This window comes from Ranitomeya imitator, chromosome 3 (assembly GCF_032444005.1).
Source record: "Ranitomeya imitator isolate aRanImi1 chromosome 3, aRanImi1.pri, whole genome shotgun sequence".
Classification (NCBI taxonomy): domain Eukaryota; kingdom Metazoa; phylum Chordata; class Amphibia; order Anura; family Dendrobatidae; genus Ranitomeya; species Ranitomeya imitator.
In genome coordinates, this window is record NC_091284.1 from 107,476,418 (window position 1) to 107,497,778 (window position 21,361).

The following is a 21,361-nucleotide window of genomic DNA, read 5'->3' on the forward strand; positions in this document are numbered from 1 at the left end:
TTTCACTTGTTAAAGACTAAACTTCAGACAGAAAGGCCCACAAACAAACAGCAACTGAAAACCACTGCAGTGAAGGCCTGGCAGAGCATCAAAAAGGAGGAAACACAGCGTCTGGTGATGTCCATGAGTCCAAGACTTCAGGCAGTCATTGCCCACAAAGGGTTTTCAACCAAGTACTAAAAATGAACATTTTATTTAAAATTATTGAATCTGTCCAATTACTTTTGGTCCCTTTAAAAACAGGGTGGCACATGTTAAGGAGCTGAATCTCCTAAACCCTTCATCCAATTTTAATGTGGATACCCTCAAATGAAAGCTGAAAGTCTGAACTTCAACTGCATCTGAATTGTTTCACTTAAAATTCATTGTGGTAATGTCTATAACCAAAATTAGAAAAATGTTGTCTCTGTCCAAATATATATGGACCTAACTGTATATAATTGTCTAAGGGTTTTTCCGTCTGTCTGTCCAGGAAATCCCGCCTCGACCAATCAGAGACGGGCACAGCGACGATGATGTCATAAAGGACGTAGACATCTCACGTTTCTGATTCAGCGACGGGCACAGTATAGACGTAGATGTCATAATGGTTGCCATGGCGACGATGATGTCATAAAGGTTGCCTCGACCAATCAGCGACGGGCACAGTCTGCCGCGAATTCTGGAATCATCATTGTCCATATACTACGGGGACATGCATATTCTAGAATACCCGATGCGTTAGAATCGGGCCACAATCTAGTATATATATATCTATATATATATAATTGTCTAAGGGTTTTTCCGTCTGTGTCTGTCTGTCTGTCTGTCCTGGAAATCCCGGCTCTCTGATTGGTCGAAGCCGCCAGGCCTCAGCCAATCAGCAACGGGCACAGCGACGATGATGTCATAATGGTTGCCATGGCGACGATGATGTCATAAAGGTTGCCTCCACCAATCAGCAACGGGCACAGTCTGCCGCGAATTCTGGAATCATCATTGTCCATATATTACAGGGACATGCATATTCTAGAATACCCGATGCGTTAGAATCGGGCCACAATCTAGTAATATATATATATATATATATATATATATATATATATATATATATATATATATATATATATATATATATATATATATACATATACACAGTGGGGCAAAAAAGTATTTAGTCAGTCAGCAATAGTGCAAGTTCCACCACTTAAAAAGATGAGAGGCGTCTGTAATTTACATCATAGGTAGACCTCAACTATGGGAGACAAACTGAGATAAAAAAATCCAGAAAATCTCTTTGTCTGTTTTTTTATCATTTTTTTTGCATATTATGGTGGAAAATAAGTATTTGGTCAGAAACAAAAAAATCAAGATTTCTGGCTCTCACAGACCTGTAACTTCTTCTTTAAGAGTCTACTCTTTCCTCCACTCATTACCTGTAGTAATGGCACCTGTTTAAACTTGTTATCAGTATAAAAAGACACCTGTGCACACCCTCAAACAGTCTGACTCCAAACTCCACTATGGTGAAGACCAAAGAGCTGTCAAAGGACGACACCAGAAACAAAATTGTAGCCCTGCACCAGGCTGGGAAGACTGAATCTGCAATAGCCAACCAGCTTGGAGTGAAGAAATCAACAGTGGGAGCAATAATTAGAAAATGGAAGACATACAAGACCACTGATAATCTCCCTCGATCTGGGGCTCCACGCAAAATCCCACCCCGTGGGGTCAGAATGATCACAAGAACGGTGAGCAAAAATCCCAGAACCACGCGGGGGGACCTAGTGAATGAACTGCAGAGAGCTGGGACCAATGTAACAAGGCCTACCATAAGTAACACACTACGCCACCATGGACTCAGATCCTGCAGTGCCAGACGTGTTCCACTGCTTAAGCCAGTACATGTCCAGGCCCGTCTGAAGTTTGCTAGAGAGCATTTGGATGATCCAGAGGAGTTTTGGGAGAATGTCCTATGGTCTGATGAAACCAAACTGGAACTGTTTGGTAGAAACACAACTTGTCGTGTTTGGAGGAAAAAGAATACTGAGTTGCATCCATCAAACACAATACCTACTGTAAAGCATGGTGGTGGAAACATCATGCTTTGGGGCTGTTTCTCTGCAAAGGGGCCAGGACGACTGATTCGGGTACATGAAAGAATGAATGGGGCCATGTATCGTGAGATTTTGAGTGCAAACCTCCTTCCATCAGCAAGGGCATTGAAGATGAAACGTGGCTGGGTCTTTCAACATGACAATGATCCAAAGCACACCGCCAGGGCAACGAAGGAGTGGCTTCGTAAGAAGCATTTCAAGGTCCTGGAGTGGCCTAGCCAGTCTCCAGATCTCAACCCTATTGAAAACCTTTGGAGGGAGTTGAAAGTCCGTGTTGCCAAGCGAAAAGCCAAAAACATCACTGCTCTAGAGGAGATCTGCATGGAGGAATGGGCCAACATACCAACAACAGTGTGTGGCAACCTTGTGAAGACTTACAGAAAACGTTTGACCTCTGTCATTGCCAACAAAGGATATATTACAAAGTATTGAGATGAAATTTTGTTTCTGACCAAATACTTATTTTCCACCATAATATGCAAATAAAATGTTAAAAAAAACAGACAATGTGATTTTCTGGATTTTTTTTTTCTCAGTTTGTCTCCCATAGTTGAGGTCTACCTATGATGTAAATTACAGACGCCTCTCATCTTTTTAAGTGGTGGAACTTGCACTATTGCTAACTGACTAAATACTTTTTTGCCCCACTGTATATATATATATATATATATATATATATATATATATATATATATATATATATATATATATATATATATATATATATATTTAGTGGCTTATAAAAAAACTGATTTGTCAGCAGGAGATTATCACTAGAAAACTATTGGTCTGCTGCCAGGTAGCCCAATCACTACGCCAATGCCACTGATTAGAAGCTTCCTGCCTATGCAAAGTGTACACAGAAATCTGCCAATCTGTGATGTGGATGTTTTTTTTTTTAAAAACTCAGCATTCAGAGAACTGGTAGATCTGCAGCAAAGAAAACAGTTTTTTTTTAATCAAAACTGCAGCAACCAGTAAAGTAACCCCTTTAGCCCCAAAGGTGGTTTGCACGTTACTGACCAGGCCAATTTTTGTAATTCTGACTACTGTCAATTTATGAGATAATAATTCTGGAACGCTTCAACGCATCCCAGTGATTCTGAGACTTCATGATAGTGGTAACAGTTCTTTGATATGACTTGCGTTTATTTGTGAAACTTAATGAAAATTTTTAAACTTTGAATAATCATGCCTTTAAATCACAGAGATATGTCACACAAAATAGTTACCGTAATAAATAACATTTTCCATTTTCTATAAGGGTTTAAAGTTGACAAAACAAAAATTACAAAACCATCTTTTTTTTTTTTTAGGGACTACATCACATTTGAAGTGACTTTGAGGGGTCTATATGACAGAAAATACCCAAAAGTGACACCATTTTAAAAACTGCACCCCTCAAGGTGCTCAAAACCACAATCAAGAAGTTTTTTAACCCTTCAGGCGCTTCACAGGAATTTTTGGAATATGGAAAAAAATTAACATTTAACTTTTTTTCCACAAAAAAATTACTTCAGATTATTTTTTTTTATTTTGGCAAAGGTGACAGGAAATTAGGGACCCCGAAATGTGAGAGAAATGTGGGAGAAAACCTCTGTTTGGGCGCACGGCAGAGCTCGGAAGGGAAGGAGCGCCATTTGACTTTTGAATATAACATTTTCTGGAATCATTAGCAGATGTCATGTCCAGTTTGGAGAGCCCCTGATGTGCCTAAACAGTGGAAACCCCCACAAGTGCTCCCATTTTGGAAACTAGACCTCTCAAGGAATGTATTTAGATGTGTGGTGAGCACCTTGAACCCCCAGGTGCTTCACAGAAATTTATAACGTTGAGCCGTGAAAATAAAATCACTTTCCCCCAAAACATTTTTATTTTAGCCCCAAATTTTGCATTTTCATAAGGGTAACAGGAGAAATTGCACAATTACAATTTGTTGGGCAATTTCTTCTAAGTACACTGATAACCTATATATAACCTATATAACAATAAATAATAATATTAATAATAATAAGGGAAAACAACTTTTGATGCACAGTGCAAAGTTCAGAACGGAAGAGGAGCCATATTGGAGTTCAGATTTGCTGGAATGGTTTGAGGATGTCATGTCACATTGACAAAGCCCCTGAGATGCCAGAACAACAGAAACCCCCTATATTGGAACCCATTTTACAAACTACACTCCCCAATGAATTCATCTAGGGGTGCAGTGATCCTATTGACACCATATGTGCCTCACAGAATGTTAGACCACTGAGCTGTGAGGAAAGAATAATGAAATTTATTCCCCTAATATGTTGTTTTAGCACCAAGTTTTTCTATTTTCTGAGGGCTATTACGAGATTTTTTTTTATACAAGAAACAGAGGTCCATTTTTTCCTAAGTGCAACCCGTTGGTGGAGCCCATGAGGTGCCAGAACAGCAGAACCCCCATAAGTGACCCCATTTTACAAACTACATCTCTCAATACATTCATCTAGAGAAGCTGTGATAATATTGAGACCACGGGTGTGTCACAGAATTTTGTACCATTGGGCAGAGAAGAAAAAATAACTACATTTTTACCACTAAAATTTTGTTTCAGCTCCAGATTTTACATTTTCACACAAGAAGTGGGTAAAATGGCAACATAATTTATCCCACAATTTCTACTGAACGTGGCAATACCCCATATTTGGCTGTACAGTACTACTTAGCCATACGGAGAGACTCAGGAGGAACGGAGCGCTATTTGCCTCCCGGAGAGCAGATTTTCTCAGAACAGTTTGCGGACTCCATATACAGAGCTCCTAATTGCTAAAAGAGCAGATGCACCCCTCAAGTGACCCCATTTTGGAAATTATACCCCTTTGGGAATTTATCTACAGGTGTAGTGCCTATTTTGACTCCGTGGGTATTTTCTAGAAACAAGCAGTAATAAATGTTGCCAAGTGAAAATTGCAAAGTGCCGTTGTAGTTACCAGTACCCTGACAAAGGCAGAGTGCTGAAATGCGTGTTGGACATGGCACCATCCAGGTGACAGAGTATCTAAACATTTAGTAAGTTACACTCAACTTTGATTTTATCTTTTATTCCCAATTTCCCTGGACTTTTTTCTATATGACTCATATACACTGACACCTACTGGTGTACTTTTGCACTTGCACTTTTTGTATATATAATAATTTTTTACCCGCAATACACAATGTAGTAGCTAATGACTTTGATGCAATAGGTGTTAGGGCTAGCGGAACACAGCAAATAAATAGAGAGATGGTATAAGGTGCGTTCGCAGCCCACGGTCCACCGTGCAGAGATGGAACCTGCAACTGAGTAGTAACGGACTATATCAGGGGTGTCAAACTGCGTTCCTCGAGGGCCGCAAACCATGCGTGTTTTCAAGATTCCCTTAGCTTTGCACAAGGTGCTGCAATCATTATGTGTGTAGGTGATTAAATTATCACCTGTGCAGTACAAGGAAATCCTGAAAACATGACCTGTTTGCAGCCCTCGAGGAATGCATTTTGACACCCCTGGACTATATGGTGGTACAATGAGGATACACACATGGGTTAGCTTCACCCTGTATGAAAGAAGTGAACCCTATTGCGTCACAGGGCCACGGTACCTGTTGTGAATTCTGTTGTCAAGCTCCCTCCTGTGGTCATCAATGGTACTTCGGCTGGTTCTGTCCATGGGCTTCCTCTGGTGGTTGTGAGCGGGGCTGCGGCTTCTGAGTTTCCTTCCACAGGTGACGAGGTTAATTCGTTAGCTGGCTGCTCTATTTAACTCCACTTAGATCATTGCTCCATGCCACCTGTCAATGTTCCAGTATTGGTCTAGTTCGCTCCTGGATCGTTCTTGTGACCTGTCTTCCCAGCAGAAGCTAAGTTCCTGCTTGTTTTTCTATTGTTTGCTATTTTTCTGTCCAGCTTGCTATTTTGATTTTTGTCTTGCTTGCTGGAAGCTCTGGGACGCAGAGGGAGTGCCTCCGCACCGTGAGTCGGTGCGGAGGGTCTTTTTGCGCCCTCTGTGTGGTCTTTTTGTAGTTTTTGTGCTGACCGCAAAGTTACCTTTCCTATCCTCTGTCTGTTCAGTAAGTCGGGCCTCACTTTGCTAAATCTATTTAATCTCTGTGTTTGTAATTTTCATCTTAACTCACAGTCATTATGTGTGGGGGGCTGCCTTTTCCTTTGGGGAATTTCTCTGAGGCAAGGTAGGCTTTATTTTTCTATCTTTAGGGCTAGCTGGTTCCTTAGGCTGTGACGAGTTGCATAGGGAGCGTTAGGAGCAATCCACGGCTATTTCTAGTGAGTGTGATAGGATTAGGGATTGCGGTCAGCAGAGTTCCCACGTCTCAGAGCTTGTCCTGTATTATTAGTAACTATCAGGTCATTCCGTGTGCTCTTAACCACCAGGTCCATTATTGTCCTAACCACCAGGTCATAACAGGTACTGCACAAAGAGTGCAAGCAAGGAGTCACAGAACTCAATCCCAAGACTCAGGATTAGAGTTCGTCTAGACCACTTGCGCTCGACACCGCTACTGGGTGTCAGAGTATAACTAAAATAGTAAATTTTATGCAAAAGAGTGCGAGCAGTGCCGCACTGTCGGAGGCCACTAACCACCCAGATTTGGGGCAGGGAAGCACTCTAATAGCGCACGGCGCCGCACTGGCGGTCACAGCAATAGACGCTGTATCGTGTGTTTAGTACTGATGGCCCTGTCGGGTGCTAGATAGCAAACATCCACCTTACGCGAGCAGTCATACACAATGGAGGGGATGATTAATGGGCAACTTTCACACAACACACACACACACGTTTTCAAGTATACACTAGCGCATGGCCGAGCGACCATGCAAACCTTTTATAGCGGCAGTGCTACAAGACCTTCCAGATGGACCAATAGGAGCCGCAACAGGACCTGAGCATGTGACCCCCGACCTCCAATGGGAGATCGTTCCATGGGTATGCTCAGTATGTGAAAAGCAGGACTTAGTCCCAGAAAGACCTGCTCTCTGCTGAACATTGCTGGCTACAAGGACAGAGCCTGGATGGGCAGTAGTAACCAGTCATCCAGTATCAGCCTGAGCTAGACGCTGGGACCGACGTCTCCGCTGAGCAGACTCCACTGTGGCTAGAGAAGAATGGGAGACCGCAGCGGAGATGGTTCAAGATTCCACCTGTGCAGAGGTGGGAAGTCGACACCTAACAATAGGTTGCAATTGTGGGTGTCCTTTTTGCACTGGATTTAGCGCCCCTTTGTTTTTATTTTTCACTTTTAATTGCAATATTTTATGTATTATTTTCACTATTTGTGTACTGATTTTTCTGTTATAATTTACCTGATTTATTAATAAACTTCATGGTATTTAATAATGTTGGATGTATGGTCGGCATTTCGGGTCTTCTGGTTGGTTTGTGCAGTTAAAGGGACTCTGTCACCTGAATTTGGAGGGAACAATTTTCAGCCATAGGGGCAGTGTTTTCGGGTGTTTGATTCACCCTTTCCTTACCCGCTGGCTGCATGCTGGACGCAATATTGGATTGAAGTTCATTCTCTGTCCTCCGTAGTACATGCCTGCACTATGTCCCGGAACACTGCGAAATACTTCCGGGACATATTGCGCCGGCGCATGCGCACTAATGGTTTTCGGCTTTGCCTGCAGTTGGGCAAACCATACTGCGCAGGCGCAAGAGCCGAATGCACTGCGTAACTTCAAAAAAAAGAGTGAGATCTGTGCGATTCACAGATTGACTTACGTCAGACATGCCGAGGAGTGGGGGGGAGAAACAGTGATTTCACAACGCCCATTTGACCAGACCAGTGTGATTGACAGGCAAAAACGGTGACTTTACTAAGGTATTTTGGCAGCAAAGGTGGGGATTCTGGGGACAATAAAGGCACTATTATAACGCACAGCTGAGGCCCTATTTAACCCTATTTTTTAGCTCATATTGAAAAAACGGGGTGACAGGTTCCCTTTAACCAGCACCTGCCTCCCAGTTCTTGCTGGACAACAGTGTTTATATGTTTGAGCTCTAGCTTGGTGCTTTGCTTTGTCTTCTGTGTGTGTTATTTGTGCAGTGCTGGTACCTTTAGTTCTGCTAGCCTTAGTTTCTGTTTTCTATTGGTTCCTGCAGCCTTCTCTTTGTATTCTATTAGGTGACCCGTTTTTGTACCCAGCCCTTAGTTCTTTTAAGGAACCCCTTCCCCTTATCTATAGGTCTTTGCCTGAGATTAACCTAGGATCATCGGTGGGTCTATTTGCAAGGAATGGGTCGCCCACTCCATCGTAGGGTTTCAGCCAAGTCATAGTGCAGGGTCAGTTTTTCCCCTTCTAGTTTAGTCCTGTGTTGAAGATCCGTAACACTAGTGACATGCACCCATAAGTTAGGTGGGCTCTCATCGTTTCAGAAATGCCAAACATGTGGACATTATATGTGGATTAGGTACACTGTGGGGCTCAGAAGAGAGGGGGTATTGGGATTTGGGGGCAGATAATTTGCTGAATTTGTTTTGGATGGTGAGGATCCATTTCGCTTTTCCAGATGGCAGACCTTAGTGAGGGCTTTCTTTTATGGATTGAGTTGAAGCTTTTTTTGGGAACATTTTACATAATGTTTGGAATCACATTTATCCGGCGCTCTATGCTGAGCACTTACTTTGGGGTTTCCATCTAAATCTCAGAGTGACGCGATTCAAATGAAACCCTCAAGGGATACATTCACTATAGTAAGGCAGCATAGTTAGGTCCGGGTCACACTTGCAAGAGCAATGCAAGAAACTTGCGCGAGTCTCTCGCATCAATACCCGGCACTGCCGCCGACAATCAGGACCGGAGCGTGCGGCTGTATAGAAATACATGCAACCACACAGTCTGCTGGCGGCAGTGCCGGGTATTGATGCGAAAGACTTGCACGAGTTTCTCACATTGCTCTCGCAAGTGTGACACAGGCCTTATTCTGGAATCAGTATGGCCTCTGTTGAGCGGTGTTTTTTTCAGAAGTACACAAAACTGTGGCCGATGGCATTTATATGCAATCCTAAAAAGATTGAAACCAGGATCACAGGTCAGATGGAGTACACAGTGCCTCATTATAGGGAATCTTCCATAGAAGGTTTCATCTGAATCAGATATTTCAAGGATTTACATGAAAACCCCAGTGTTTAATGCTCAGTGCAGAGAGCAGGATAAATGGGTGCCAAGCCTTACCGCGATCTTTGGGAGGCAGAATGAAAAAAATCAACAGCAGGTGAAGAATTGGTTTTATTCATTTTTTATGCTGTTCCTCATGCGATATAAGGGATTAGGCGACTTTGTTCTTTGGTTCGGTGCGATTACAGCGATACCAGATTTATATCCGGTTTTTAGATTTGACTGCTGTCACACACTAAAAGATGCTTTTTATTGCAAAAATATGTTTTTTGCATCACTATATTTTGAAAGTTATATTTTTTCCAGAACAACAGAATCATGTGATGGCTTGTTTTTTGTGGGATGAGTTGACGTTTTTAGTGGTACTTTTTTCAGACACGTGGCATTTTTTGATCGCTTTCTATAATGATATTTGGGAGGCAGAATTTACAAAACATAGCAATTCGGGATTTTTGGGGGAAGATTGTCATTAAGCGTGTGGTAAAATTTTATTTTTCGTGTCAGTACGATTACAGAAATACCATGTTTATATTTTGGTGCTTTTACACAAAAACTTTTATAGAAAAAATAATTATTTTTGCATCACTTTATTCTGAGAGCAAAAATTTTTTTATTTTTCCGCTGATGGAGCTGTATGGCGGCTTGTTTTTTTGCGCGACAAGACGTTTTCAGCGGTACTGTGTTTATTTCTATTCTTTTTTATTGCATTTTATTCCACTTTTTGTTCGACAGTATGATAAAGCATCGTTTTCTGCCTTTTTTATGTTGTTCACTAGAGGGACATTTTATAGGTCAGGTCATTCCAAACACGGCAATACTAAATATGTGTATTTTTTTTATTTTATTGTATCCACGGCACTGTGGAAAAAGTGTATAGCGCCCCCCACAGTCGGTTTTTCTCTGGGGGTCTCGGTTGCTGGGGGTAGCAGAGACCCCAGAGAACATGATTTGGGTCAGATTTTACCGACCCCTGGGTTGCGACCGCTGGTAATTAACCGTTTACCTGCGGCCACAAAAAACAAACAAACTGCGATTTTCCATTTAATTTCTCTGTCCTCTGATGTGATCGCACATCAGAGGACAGAGAAATGGGGTCCCTGATCGCCCCCCGATACTTACCCGTGTCCCTCGGTGCTCCTCGTGGCTCCCGATGGGCGCCGCCATCTTCTTCCGGGAAAAAAATGGCGGGTGCATGCACAGTGCGCCCGCCAGCCGGCACCCGGCAGTTCTTTGGATTCTCGGCTGCCGGGGGTAACCGGGCTCCAAAGAACATGATCGGGGTTGGTTTTTACCAACCCCTGTTTTGCGATTGCTGGTAATTAACCGTTTACCGGCAATCTAAAAAAAAAAAAAAAGCGATGTATGTTATTCTCTGTCCTCTGATGTGATCGCACATCAGAGGACAGAGAAATAGGGGGATCGGAAACCCTGTTATACTTACAGGTGTCCCTGGGTCCTCCTGTGTCACCTCCTGGCTTCCGGCTTCTTCCTTTGGTAAGAAAATGGCAGGCCCATGCGCAGTGCGCCCGCCGTGATCTGCCGGCCGGCAGAGGAAGATTCTTCCTCTTTTTTTATTTTGGTCACTGTGAGATCCTTTCACGGTGATAAAAATAAAAAAAATAATAAATACCCACCTTTATCACCCCCTTAATTAGGAAAAAAAAGCAAAATAAAAAAACTGCATGTATTTCCATTTTCCAATTAGGGTTAGGGTTGGGGCAAAAGTTAGGGTTGGTGCTAAAGTTAGGGTTGGGGCTAGGGTTATAGGGTTGGTGCTAAAGTTATGGTTAGGGCTAAAGTTAGTGTTAGGGTTGGGGCTAAAGTTAGGGTTAGAGTTGGGATTAAGGTTAGGGTTGGGATTAGGGTTAGGGTTGGCATTAGGGTTAGGGTTGGGAATAGGGCTAGGGTTGGGAATAGGGTTAGGGTTGGCATTAGGGTTAGGGTTGGGAATAGGGCTAGGGTTGGGAATAGGGTTAAGGTTGGGATTAGGGTTAGGGGTGTACTGGGATTAGGGTTGGAATTAGGGTTAGGTTTGAGGTTAGGATTGAGATTATGATTAGAGTTGTGTTGGGTTTAGGGTTTTGACTAGGGTTATGGTTAGGGTTGGGATTAGGTGTGTTTTGGGGTTAGGGTTGTGATTAGGGTTATGGTTAGGGTTGTGATTAGGATTATGGATCGGGTTGGAGTTAGAGGTACATCAGGGGGTCTCCAAACGCGACAGCCAATTTTGTGCTCAAAAAGTCAAATGGTGCTCCCTACTGTTAGGTCTCGAGTTCCCGCTTCTGCACAGGGGGAATCTCGAGCCATCTCTGCTGCGGTCTCCCATTCTTATCCAGCCGCAGTGGAGTCTGCTCAGCAGGGACATCGGTCCCAGCGTCTTGCTCAGTCTCACTCTGTACAGAGAGTTACTGCTGCTTCTTCAGCTTCTGCCATTAAAGCCAGTGCTGGTCAGCAGCGAGCGGACTTCTCTGGGACTAAGTCCTTGTCTGCACACACTGAGCATGCCCTGGGCAAGATCTCCCGTTGGAGATCGAGGGTCATGTGCTCAGGCCCTGCAGCACATTCCATTGGTCCTCTTGGCAGGTCTTGGAAGGGCAAAGTTTCTGTGGCCACTTCCTGTGCTGCAACTATATAAACTGCGCATGACCACACGGCCATGCGCTAGTGTACATTTGCATACGTGTGTTTGTTGTGAGTGCAAGTCGTCCTTTGATAGCCCTTCCCTATTGAATGTCTGTTCGCGGAAGGTGTATGGTTGCTATCTAGCGCCCGACTTATCCTACAGCACGAATCACACATTACAGCGTCCAGTTGCTGTGACCGCCAGTACGGCGCCATGCACTTCCTCTGTGCTTTCCTTACCCAAGCCTGGGTGGTTAGTGGCGTTCGTCAGTGCGGCACCGCATGCACTCTTGTGCCCTAATATTGTTATTTAGCTTCCTTACACACCCAGTTGCGGTGTTGTGCCAGCAGGGGTCTAATCGGACTTCAATTCTAGTTGGGGTTGAGTTCGCTGACTACTTGCTCGCGCTCTATGTGCGGTACCGCGATCCTGTGACGCAACAGGATCGCTTCCTTCACGCTGGGTGAAGTTTAACCCACGTGTGTATACTTATGAGTACCGCCATATAGTCCGTCATTACTTGGCAGCAGGTTCCATCTCTGCACGGTGGACCCCGGGCTGCGAACGCACCATACTCTGTCTTATTATTTGGTGCGTTCCGCTAGCCCTAACACCTACCTTATGAGCTCTGCCGTGCGCCCAAACAGTGGTTTACTCCCACATATTGGGCATCAGCATACTCAGGACTAATTGGACAACTTTTGGAGTCTAGTTTCTCCTGTTACCCTTGCAAAAACAAAAAAAAATTGGGGGCAAAAAAATCATTTTGTGGAAAAAAAATGATTTTTTATTTTCACAGCTCTGCGTCAAACTTCTGTGAAGTACTTGGGCATTCAAAATGCTCACCACATATCTAGATAAGTTCTTTGGGGGTCTATTTTCCAAAATAGGGTTACTTGTGGAGGTTTCTACTGTTTAGGTACATCAGGGGCTCTGAAAATGCACCATAAACTCCAGCAGACCATTCCATCAAAGTCTGCATTTTAAAACGTCACTACTTCCCTTCCGAGCCCTTATGTGTGCCCAAACAGTGGTCGTCCCCACATATGGGTTATCAGCGTACTCAGGTCAAATTGGACAACAAATTTTGGGGTCCAATTTCTCCTGTTACCCTTGCGAAAATAAAAAATTGGGGGCTAAAAAAATTATTTTTGTGGAAAAAAAGGATTTTTTATTTTCACGGCTCTGCATTATAAAGTTTTGTGAAGCACTTGGGCGTTTAAAGTGCTCACTACACATCTAGATAAGTTCTTTGGGTCTAGTTTCCAAAATGGTGTCATTTGTGGGGGTTTTTTACTGTTTGGGTACATCAGGAGTTCTGCAAATGCAACATGACCCTCGCCTGACCATTCCATCAAAGTCTGCATTTTAAAACATCACTACTTCCCTTCCGAGCCCCGATGTGTGCCCAAACAGTGGTACCCCCCAACATATCGGGTATCAGCGTGCTCAGGACAAATTGGAAAACACATTTTGGGGTCCAATTTTTACTGATACCCTTGAGAAAATAAAAAATATTTTTTTTTCTCCAAAAATGATTTTTTAGCTCGCAATTTTTTATTTCTTATTTTCACGGCTCTACGTTATAAATTTCTGTGAAGCACTTGGGGGTTCAAAGTGCTCACCACACATCTAGATAAGTTCCTTAATGGGTCTAGTTTCCAATTGGTATCACTTGTGGGGGGTTTCTCCTGTTTAGGCACATCGGGGGCTCTCCAAACGCGACATGGCGTCCAATCTTTATTCCAGCCAATTCTGCATTGAAAAAGTCAAACAGAACTCCTTCTTTTCCAAGCTATGCCGTGCACCCAAACAGCGGTTTACCCACACATATGGGATATCGACGTACTCAGAAGAAATTGCACAACAGCTTTCGCAGTCTAATTTCTCCTGATACTCTTGTGAAAATAAGAATTTGTGGGAGCGAAAAATCATTTTTGTGTAAAAAATGTGATTTTTTTTATTTTCACGGCTCTACGTTATAAACTTCTATGAAGCACTTGGGGGTTCAAAGTGCTCACCACACATCTAGATAAGTTCCTTAAGGGGTCTAGTTTCCAAAATGGTGTCACTTGTGGGGGATTTCCAATGTTTAGGCACATTAGGGGCTCTCCAAACGCAACATGGCGTCCGATCTCAATTCGGTGCTCCTTATCTTCCAAGCCCTGCCGTGCGCCCAGGGTTTACCCCACATATGGGGTATCGGCGTATTCAGGAGAAATTGCACAACAAATTTCATTCGTTTTCTCTTTTTACACTTGTGAAAATAAAAAAAATTGGTTCTGAAGTAAAATGTTTACAAGAAAAGTTAAATGTTCTTTTTTTCCTTCCATATTCTTTCAGTTCCTGTGAAGCATATAAAGGGATAATAAACTTCTTGAATGTGGTTTTGAGCACACTGAGGGGGTGTAGTTTTTAGAATGGTGTCAAGTTTGGGTATTTTTTGTCATGTACACCACTCAAAGTGACTTTAAATGTCAGATGGTCCCTAAAAAAATGGTTTTGTAAATTTTCTTGTAAAAATGAGAAAATCGCTGGTCAACTTTTAACCCTTAACTTCCTAACAAAAAAAATGTTGCTTTCAAAATTGTGCTGATGTAATGTAGACATGTGGGAAATGTTATTTATTAACTATGTTGTGTGACTTATCTCTCTGATTTAAGGGCATAAAAATTCAAAGTTTGAAAATTGCAAAATTTAAAAATTTTTTTGTCATATTTCAGTTTTTTCATAAATAATGGCAAGAAATATCGAAGAAATGTTACCACTAGCATGAAGTACAATATGTCACGAAAAACAATCTCAGAATCAGCGGGATCCATTGAAGAGTTCAAGAGTTATAATCTCATAAAGTGACAGTGGTCAGAATTGTAAAAATTGGCTCGGCTAATAAGTACCAAATTGGCTCTGTCACTCTGGGGTTTTGATTTTTTTTAATATTGTTATTATTTTTAAAAAAATTGTTTTTCTTTTTTTACTTTTTTACTTTGTCCCACTATGGGACAAACATTTTTTGCAGGCTGTTTGCTTGTATAGCATGGGGATGCAGCAGCATCCCCAAGCTATTCAAACGGTCAGCTCTGCACTGATCGAAAAAGTTGCTTATCATGCACTGCGCATGATCAAGCAACTTTCCTAGTTCTGATGACCCTGATGTCGTGATGACGACATCATATCACCATGGCAACGATCAGGATCCTCTAGCACACCGCAGAGTCTGCCTCTGCCATCCCTCTGCCAGCTCCGGAATGCTGCAATCGTGTTTGATCAAAGCATTTAGGAGGTTAAAGTGCCAAGAGCAGTGGGTGAGCACTCCTGGCACTTAAGGTACAGCCACACATAATGATATCGTTAATGATATCGTTGCTTTTTGTGACACAGAACGATTTCCTTAACAATATCGTTGCTGTGTGACAGCGACCAACGATCAGGCCCCTGCTGGGAGATCGTTGGTCGCTGAGGAAAGTCCAGAACTTTATTTCGTCGCTGGACTACCTGCAGACATCGCTGGATCGGCGTGTGTGACACCGATCCAGCGATGTCTTCACTGGTAACCAGGGTAAACATCGGGTTACTAAGCGCAGGGCCGCGCTTAGTAACCCGATGTTTACCCTGGTTACCAGCGTAAAAGTAAAAAAACCAAACACTACATACTTACCTACCGCTGTCTGTCCCCGGCGCTGTGCTCTGCACTCCTCCTGCACTGGCTGTGAGCGTCGGTCAGCCGGAAAGCAGAGTGGTGACGTCACCGCTCTGCTTTCCGGCCGCTGTGCTCACAGCCAGTGCAGGAGGAGTGCAGAGAAGCTGAGCGCCGGGGACAGACAGCGGTAGGTAAGTATGTAGTGTTTGTTTTTTTTACTTTTACACTGGTAACCAGGGTAAACATCGGGTTACTAAGCGCGGCCCTGCGCTTAGTAACCAGATGTTTACCCTGGTTACCCGGGGACCTCGGGATCGTTGGTCGCTGGAGAGCTGTCTGTGTGACAGCTCTCCAGCGACCAAACAGCGACGCTGCAGCGATCGACATCGTTGTCGGTATCGCTGCAGCGTCGCTGAGTGTGAAGGTACCTTTAGTGTCGGATGTCAGCTGTTAGAGAACTTACACTACTCAAACATGCATCTCTTGCACTAAAGAAAGTTAACTGTAAATACTAAAGTATAGCTTAACATACAACAAAGGTGAAATTAACATTGGCATTTCTTAGCCATATTATTGCACCTTAACATTTTTAAAATTACTTCTTGAATCAAACTGTGAAAATAGAGCTCAACAGATAAGCTTACAATAGAGGTTTTCTGGTGAGACATATACAATAGTCCTTGCTAACCATCACAAGAATAAAATGAACGAAATGATGTGCACAGGATGCTTAACTTTCATCAAACTAATTAATGCAGATAAGCCTTGGGAAACTGCAACCTCTAAAAATTAGTGAGAGGAAATTTAGCAATAGATAGCAAATGATCGAACATCTACAAAAATCACAAATGCCAACAAAATCAATTCCCCTAAAGAAATAGAAAAAAATAGATCTAACAATATAGCCAGTAGAGCATTGAAACACCACTTTAACTAACTGAATATTGTCATTTTAACAAAGACATGAAATGGACCATAACAGTACTGGTTTAAAAAAATAAATGCTGCGTAAATTGATATAAACTGGTAATGGTTTTACCATCCATCTATTACACCCAGTGGTTCACATAGAACTATTACTGGTTGAAGGTTTTGTGCATGAAAGAAAAACAGAATGTACATTATAGACTAACCCAGATCCGATTCAGGAGTATACGAACAAGACTCGGTGCCCCTTACCTAACTTACATGGACAGATGAACCCTATGAAAGAAACAAAATTCAAGGTCTACTCTTTCTCTAGTCAATGTCTACATAAGCAAATATTCGTTTTTGCCATATTCTAATGAATCATTCTATCCATCAGAAAAACAAGGCCAATTGTTCCTCATTTTTTTTTAAGTGATTTATGATACATTCAGCTCATTGTGCCTTTTAGGACAGCCTCAGTCTGTCCTATGATGCAAGGTATTGGTTTCACAAAGAATTGCTGCAGTTTGCTAAAAATGTATTGTTACAACAGAACCTTGGCTTCCCTCTTTGTACCATACACACAATTCAGCTTACGGTGTTAAATTGCTCATTTTGCTTTATATGCAAAATTAAAAAGATATTCTGACAGTGTAAAACATTGATTAAAAACAGCTGAACCCACTGTGAATATAACCTAACATACTTCTGCAAAACACACAAATACATGTCACTAATGGTTTTGATTGAGCTTAAAAAACCTAATATCTATCATATAAAGAAAGGCGGCTGTAACCGTATCCCCGCTCCTGACTGGCAGCCAGCCCCAATGTAGAGTCAGTGTCAGTCAGGGCTCTGTATTCTCACAGTGGTGACTGAACCAGCACCAGCGCGACCCCCATAACTGAAATCGAATGCTGCTGGGGAGAATAAAGTTAATTTTCTCTCAAACGCTGTGGGGACATATCTGCAGGTATATCCCAAATCTGCAGGTATATCTCAGGTATATCTGACAAGTTCCCTTTAAAGATTTTATATATATTTTCCAATCATTTAATTGTACAGGATTTAAAGAAAAGACTCAAACAAACCTTTTATTTAATTTCTAAACTCCCATTCAGGAATTATGCTGTGTGGAGCTGTTTATAGAGAAGCATCACGTTTAAATTACTAACATACAGAAATGATGTTTTTGTGAAATAAAAAAAAAAAAAAAAAAAAAACTACATTTGGAGGAAGATCAACAACATACCATGGAAATATATTTATTTTTTTCCCATATCATACATTTATCCTTTTACCTTTTCAACTTGAGGACATGAACATAAAAATTGCAATGTTAAGAAAAAAGAAAATGTTACACTCAGCTGTCAGCATGTAAGTGTAGGCTGGAACAAGCGCTGACAGGTCATACTGGCTACAAAATGACTCAGTTACTTATTTATCGCAAGCCATAATAAGTGGATCCAATAATTTCTAAGAGATATTTACAGTGAATTCAGGAATAATAACAGAACGATCAATATATTCCTCTTTAAAGGGGATATCTGAGACTTTTTTTAAAGTGCTGGTACCTACCTGCCTGTTGTGACCACCGTTCTTCCCGGTCACAGAGTAGTCACAGACAGCTCCTGCCGGCGATACAGCATCAACAGAGCAGCAGCTTCTTTACTGCTTTGTTGACAGGGTGGGACTGCAGATGTCATTTTGATTGACAGCCAGATCTTAGCTGCCTAACTGGGAGAACAATCTTTCAATCAGCAAGACGTTGGCAGTCACGTCCCATCGACAGAGCAGGGCAACGTGAGATCAACAGTGGCAGATGAACCACCGGCAGGAGCGGTGTGTTATCGTTTTGTGAAGACAACCACCTGCCTATTAGCGTTTAGGCACTTTTATTTTTTACAAAGTCCCAGATATCCCCTTTAAGTTAAGGGGTCCTTGCACAAGAGAAGACAACACTACAGAGTTTCCAATTTGCACCTCATAGTTTGCCTTAACAACTTTCATTTTAGTAAGCATATTTTTATACTTAAAGGGGTTTTTGCATCTCCAACATTCTTCTTCCTCCCTGCATACCCAGTCCATTTCCTGAAATAAGGAATAAAGGACTTCTTTCTTTATCGATTTGGTGAGGGCCGCTTTTCTTTTGTATTCATGCTTGATTATTATTATTACAGCTACTACATATCGGGATAGGATATTGGATATGGTAATATCCTTTTAAATATTACATTATTTTATGTTCTGATAATTTTCCTGGATGAAATAATTTAAAATATGATGGTAATAATTACCTATATTTACAGTTGTGTGCTTCTGCAGTTTGGCTTTTGCTGCCTGAGCAGGTTCTCGATCATTCACAAAATTATGAAACCATCTTCTTCTCAGCTGTCGTAACTCTGAGTTTCGTGATATCAACCAAACTGGCTGATCAAGTAAAGCATTTGTTTCTGGTTTCTCTTGAATATTTCCACCTGCTAATCCTTTTGTATTCCAGTATGAAGACCGAAACATCCTTTGTTCCAGATATCTATCAAGAGGCATCAAACCATCAATTGCAGAGCCCTGGACATTAGAAGTTCCTCGGTTATTTTGTTGGATGACCAAGTAAGATCTTTGTAGAAGTAACAGACTTCCAGCCATTAAGTAAGCAATGGTGAGAAAGAAGAGAAAAAACTGAGCCCGCCTTAGAAATTTCTGTAGACTAAAAAAAGGTTTGGCCATACCCTCACCAAAAAACTAAGGTATAAAAAAAAAAAAAATAAAAAAAAAAATGGGGGGATATGGTCCCCCCAATAGTTTCACTTGATGTTATTAAATAATATCCTTCAAAAAATTCAACTCATGTCCACTCATCACAGTTCCCACGAAACACATTTTAGCTATGTATGGCAATGCCTTTGTAGATTCTGTCCAATGGTCTCAAAGCTCTGCTCCATAATCTTGGTTTCTTTAAATGCTTAAGGAATTCCACATTCTATGAATAAAAGAAAAGTAAATGCAGTTATAATAATTTTCATTTTAGCGTTCTCAATATAGATCTTAATTTCAGCAAAATGAAGAACATCCAATTATATACAAATTCATATGTAAGTCTATATTCACTTAAACTTGTTCAACTCATTCATATGCCCCATTAGGACGCATTAATGTAATCGAAAGGTACCCAGCCAGCCAAACCAAGAAGTAGTTTATCAAGAACGCTTCTTCCTGCAAACAACCAGACATTCATGTATTTTATGGTTGGCAAATGTATATAACAGGGTGGGCCATGTATAAGGAAACACCTAAATAAAATGGAAATGGTTGGTGATGTCAACTTCCTGTTTGTGGCACATTAGTATATGGGAGGGGGAAAACTTTTCAAGATGGGTTGTGACCATGGCAGCCATTTTGGATCCAACTTTATTTTTTCAATGGGAAGAGGGTCATGTGACACATCAAACTTATTGAAAATTTCACAAGAAAAACAATTGTGTGTTAGGTGTCAAGGCTAATGAATACAAACTTAAAAAAACTGACCATCACATCCAAACATAGACTAAGTGTGGACAGGTGCTGAGTCGCCAACTCATACTCTCAAAACAAAAAGGCAGCACATTAGCCATCTGACTGAGCACTCCGCCTTATAGCCACAGGTGTTTTTAATTCCAGCAGGACCACTACCTCTCCACAGAGATAAGAAACGCACAAAGAAAACAACGATCTGTAGGCCCAAAGTATGTTGAAAAAAATATAACAAACTTTATTTTACATAGATACAATTTAACAGGTGTGCTAGTGGGTACTCCCACAGGGCATGTGAATAAATTAAGCAGCAAGACGGGACATGGGAAGTCTGGCAGAGATATAAAAAATAGTAGGATAATCATACAGAGTATCTAAAACATACACTCATAATATCAGAATTAATACCCCCAAAGTAATAATAGTATACCGGTGGTGCTAGATAGTATTATTTATAACCAATGTCACATATATGTCCGTCTGGTCATAGAAAAGGACCAACCATAATACTTAAAGTGAGGAAAGCCTAGATAGAGCTCAATAAGAGTAGTCATATATTTGTCTTACCTAGTGAAAAACCAATGACCACCGGGAAAGTAAGAAGGGGACCTGCCAGTACCACCCGCATCGCCCCGATGCGCGTTTCGGCACAGCCTTCGTCAGGGGGCCGAAACGCGCGTCGAGGCAAACATGCCACTTGGCGCAATGAGTTGTTATGTCATGGGAGATTTATATATGTGGCAGGAAGGACTTTGGTTATAATACGTGCCTCAGGTCTATGGTGTTTTTTACATTGGTATACATCACCATCATTGTTGTTTCTTGTTATTGTACTTCTAATAAAGTTTGGTATTTTTTTGTACTTTGAGGTCTGACTTGTACATTTTTTATAGGTTTATATTCATATAAATTTAGTAAAATAACAAATTTAGATTTGGAGACAAGACTTATCTATTTTAGCTCAGTGATTCATACTCCAATACGTGATTGAACAAAGTGTATTCTATACCTGTTTGATGTAAGTTATATTAAAAGACATGGAAAAAAAATGAAAACTTAGAAAATTAAAAGTCTAAAAACTTATCTAACTAGATTAGTATGGTCTTTACAAAGGTTATAGCCAATTCTTTCAGAGAATGCATATGTGCAAGAGGCAATGATAGAGACATAATTCTACCTGTATTACAAAACTAAAATTGCTTAAAGGGAATCGGTCAGCTCATTTTTCGCATATAAGCAGCTGCCACCGCCATTCGGGGCTTATCTACAGCATTCTATAATGCTGTAGATAAGCCCCCAATGTAACCTGAAAGATAAGAAAAACAAGTTTTGATTTTGCTCACCCAGGGGTGTTGCAGGTCTGGGTCTAGCACCTCCCATCTTCATGCAAGGACGTCCTCTTCCTTGCTTCTGTCGCGGCTCCTGCACAGGCATATTTCT

At 41.5% G+C, this 21,361-nt stretch overlaps 1 protein-coding gene across 1 annotated transcript in view; it reads right to left on the bottom strand.

Annotated features, from left to right (window-relative positions):
• WSCD1 (WSC domain containing 1) overlaps nt 1-21,361 on the bottom strand; it is a 372,647-nt gene that overhangs the window by 251,479 nt on the left and 99,807 nt on the right. The window contains exon 2 of the mRNA XM_069761266.1: nt 18,709-19,391. Coding sequence (XP_069617367.1) covers nt 18,709-19,138 — 430 coding nt within the window. The 5' untranslated portion in view covers nt 19,139-19,391. The remainder of the gene's footprint in view (nt 1-18,708; nt 19,392-21,361) is intronic.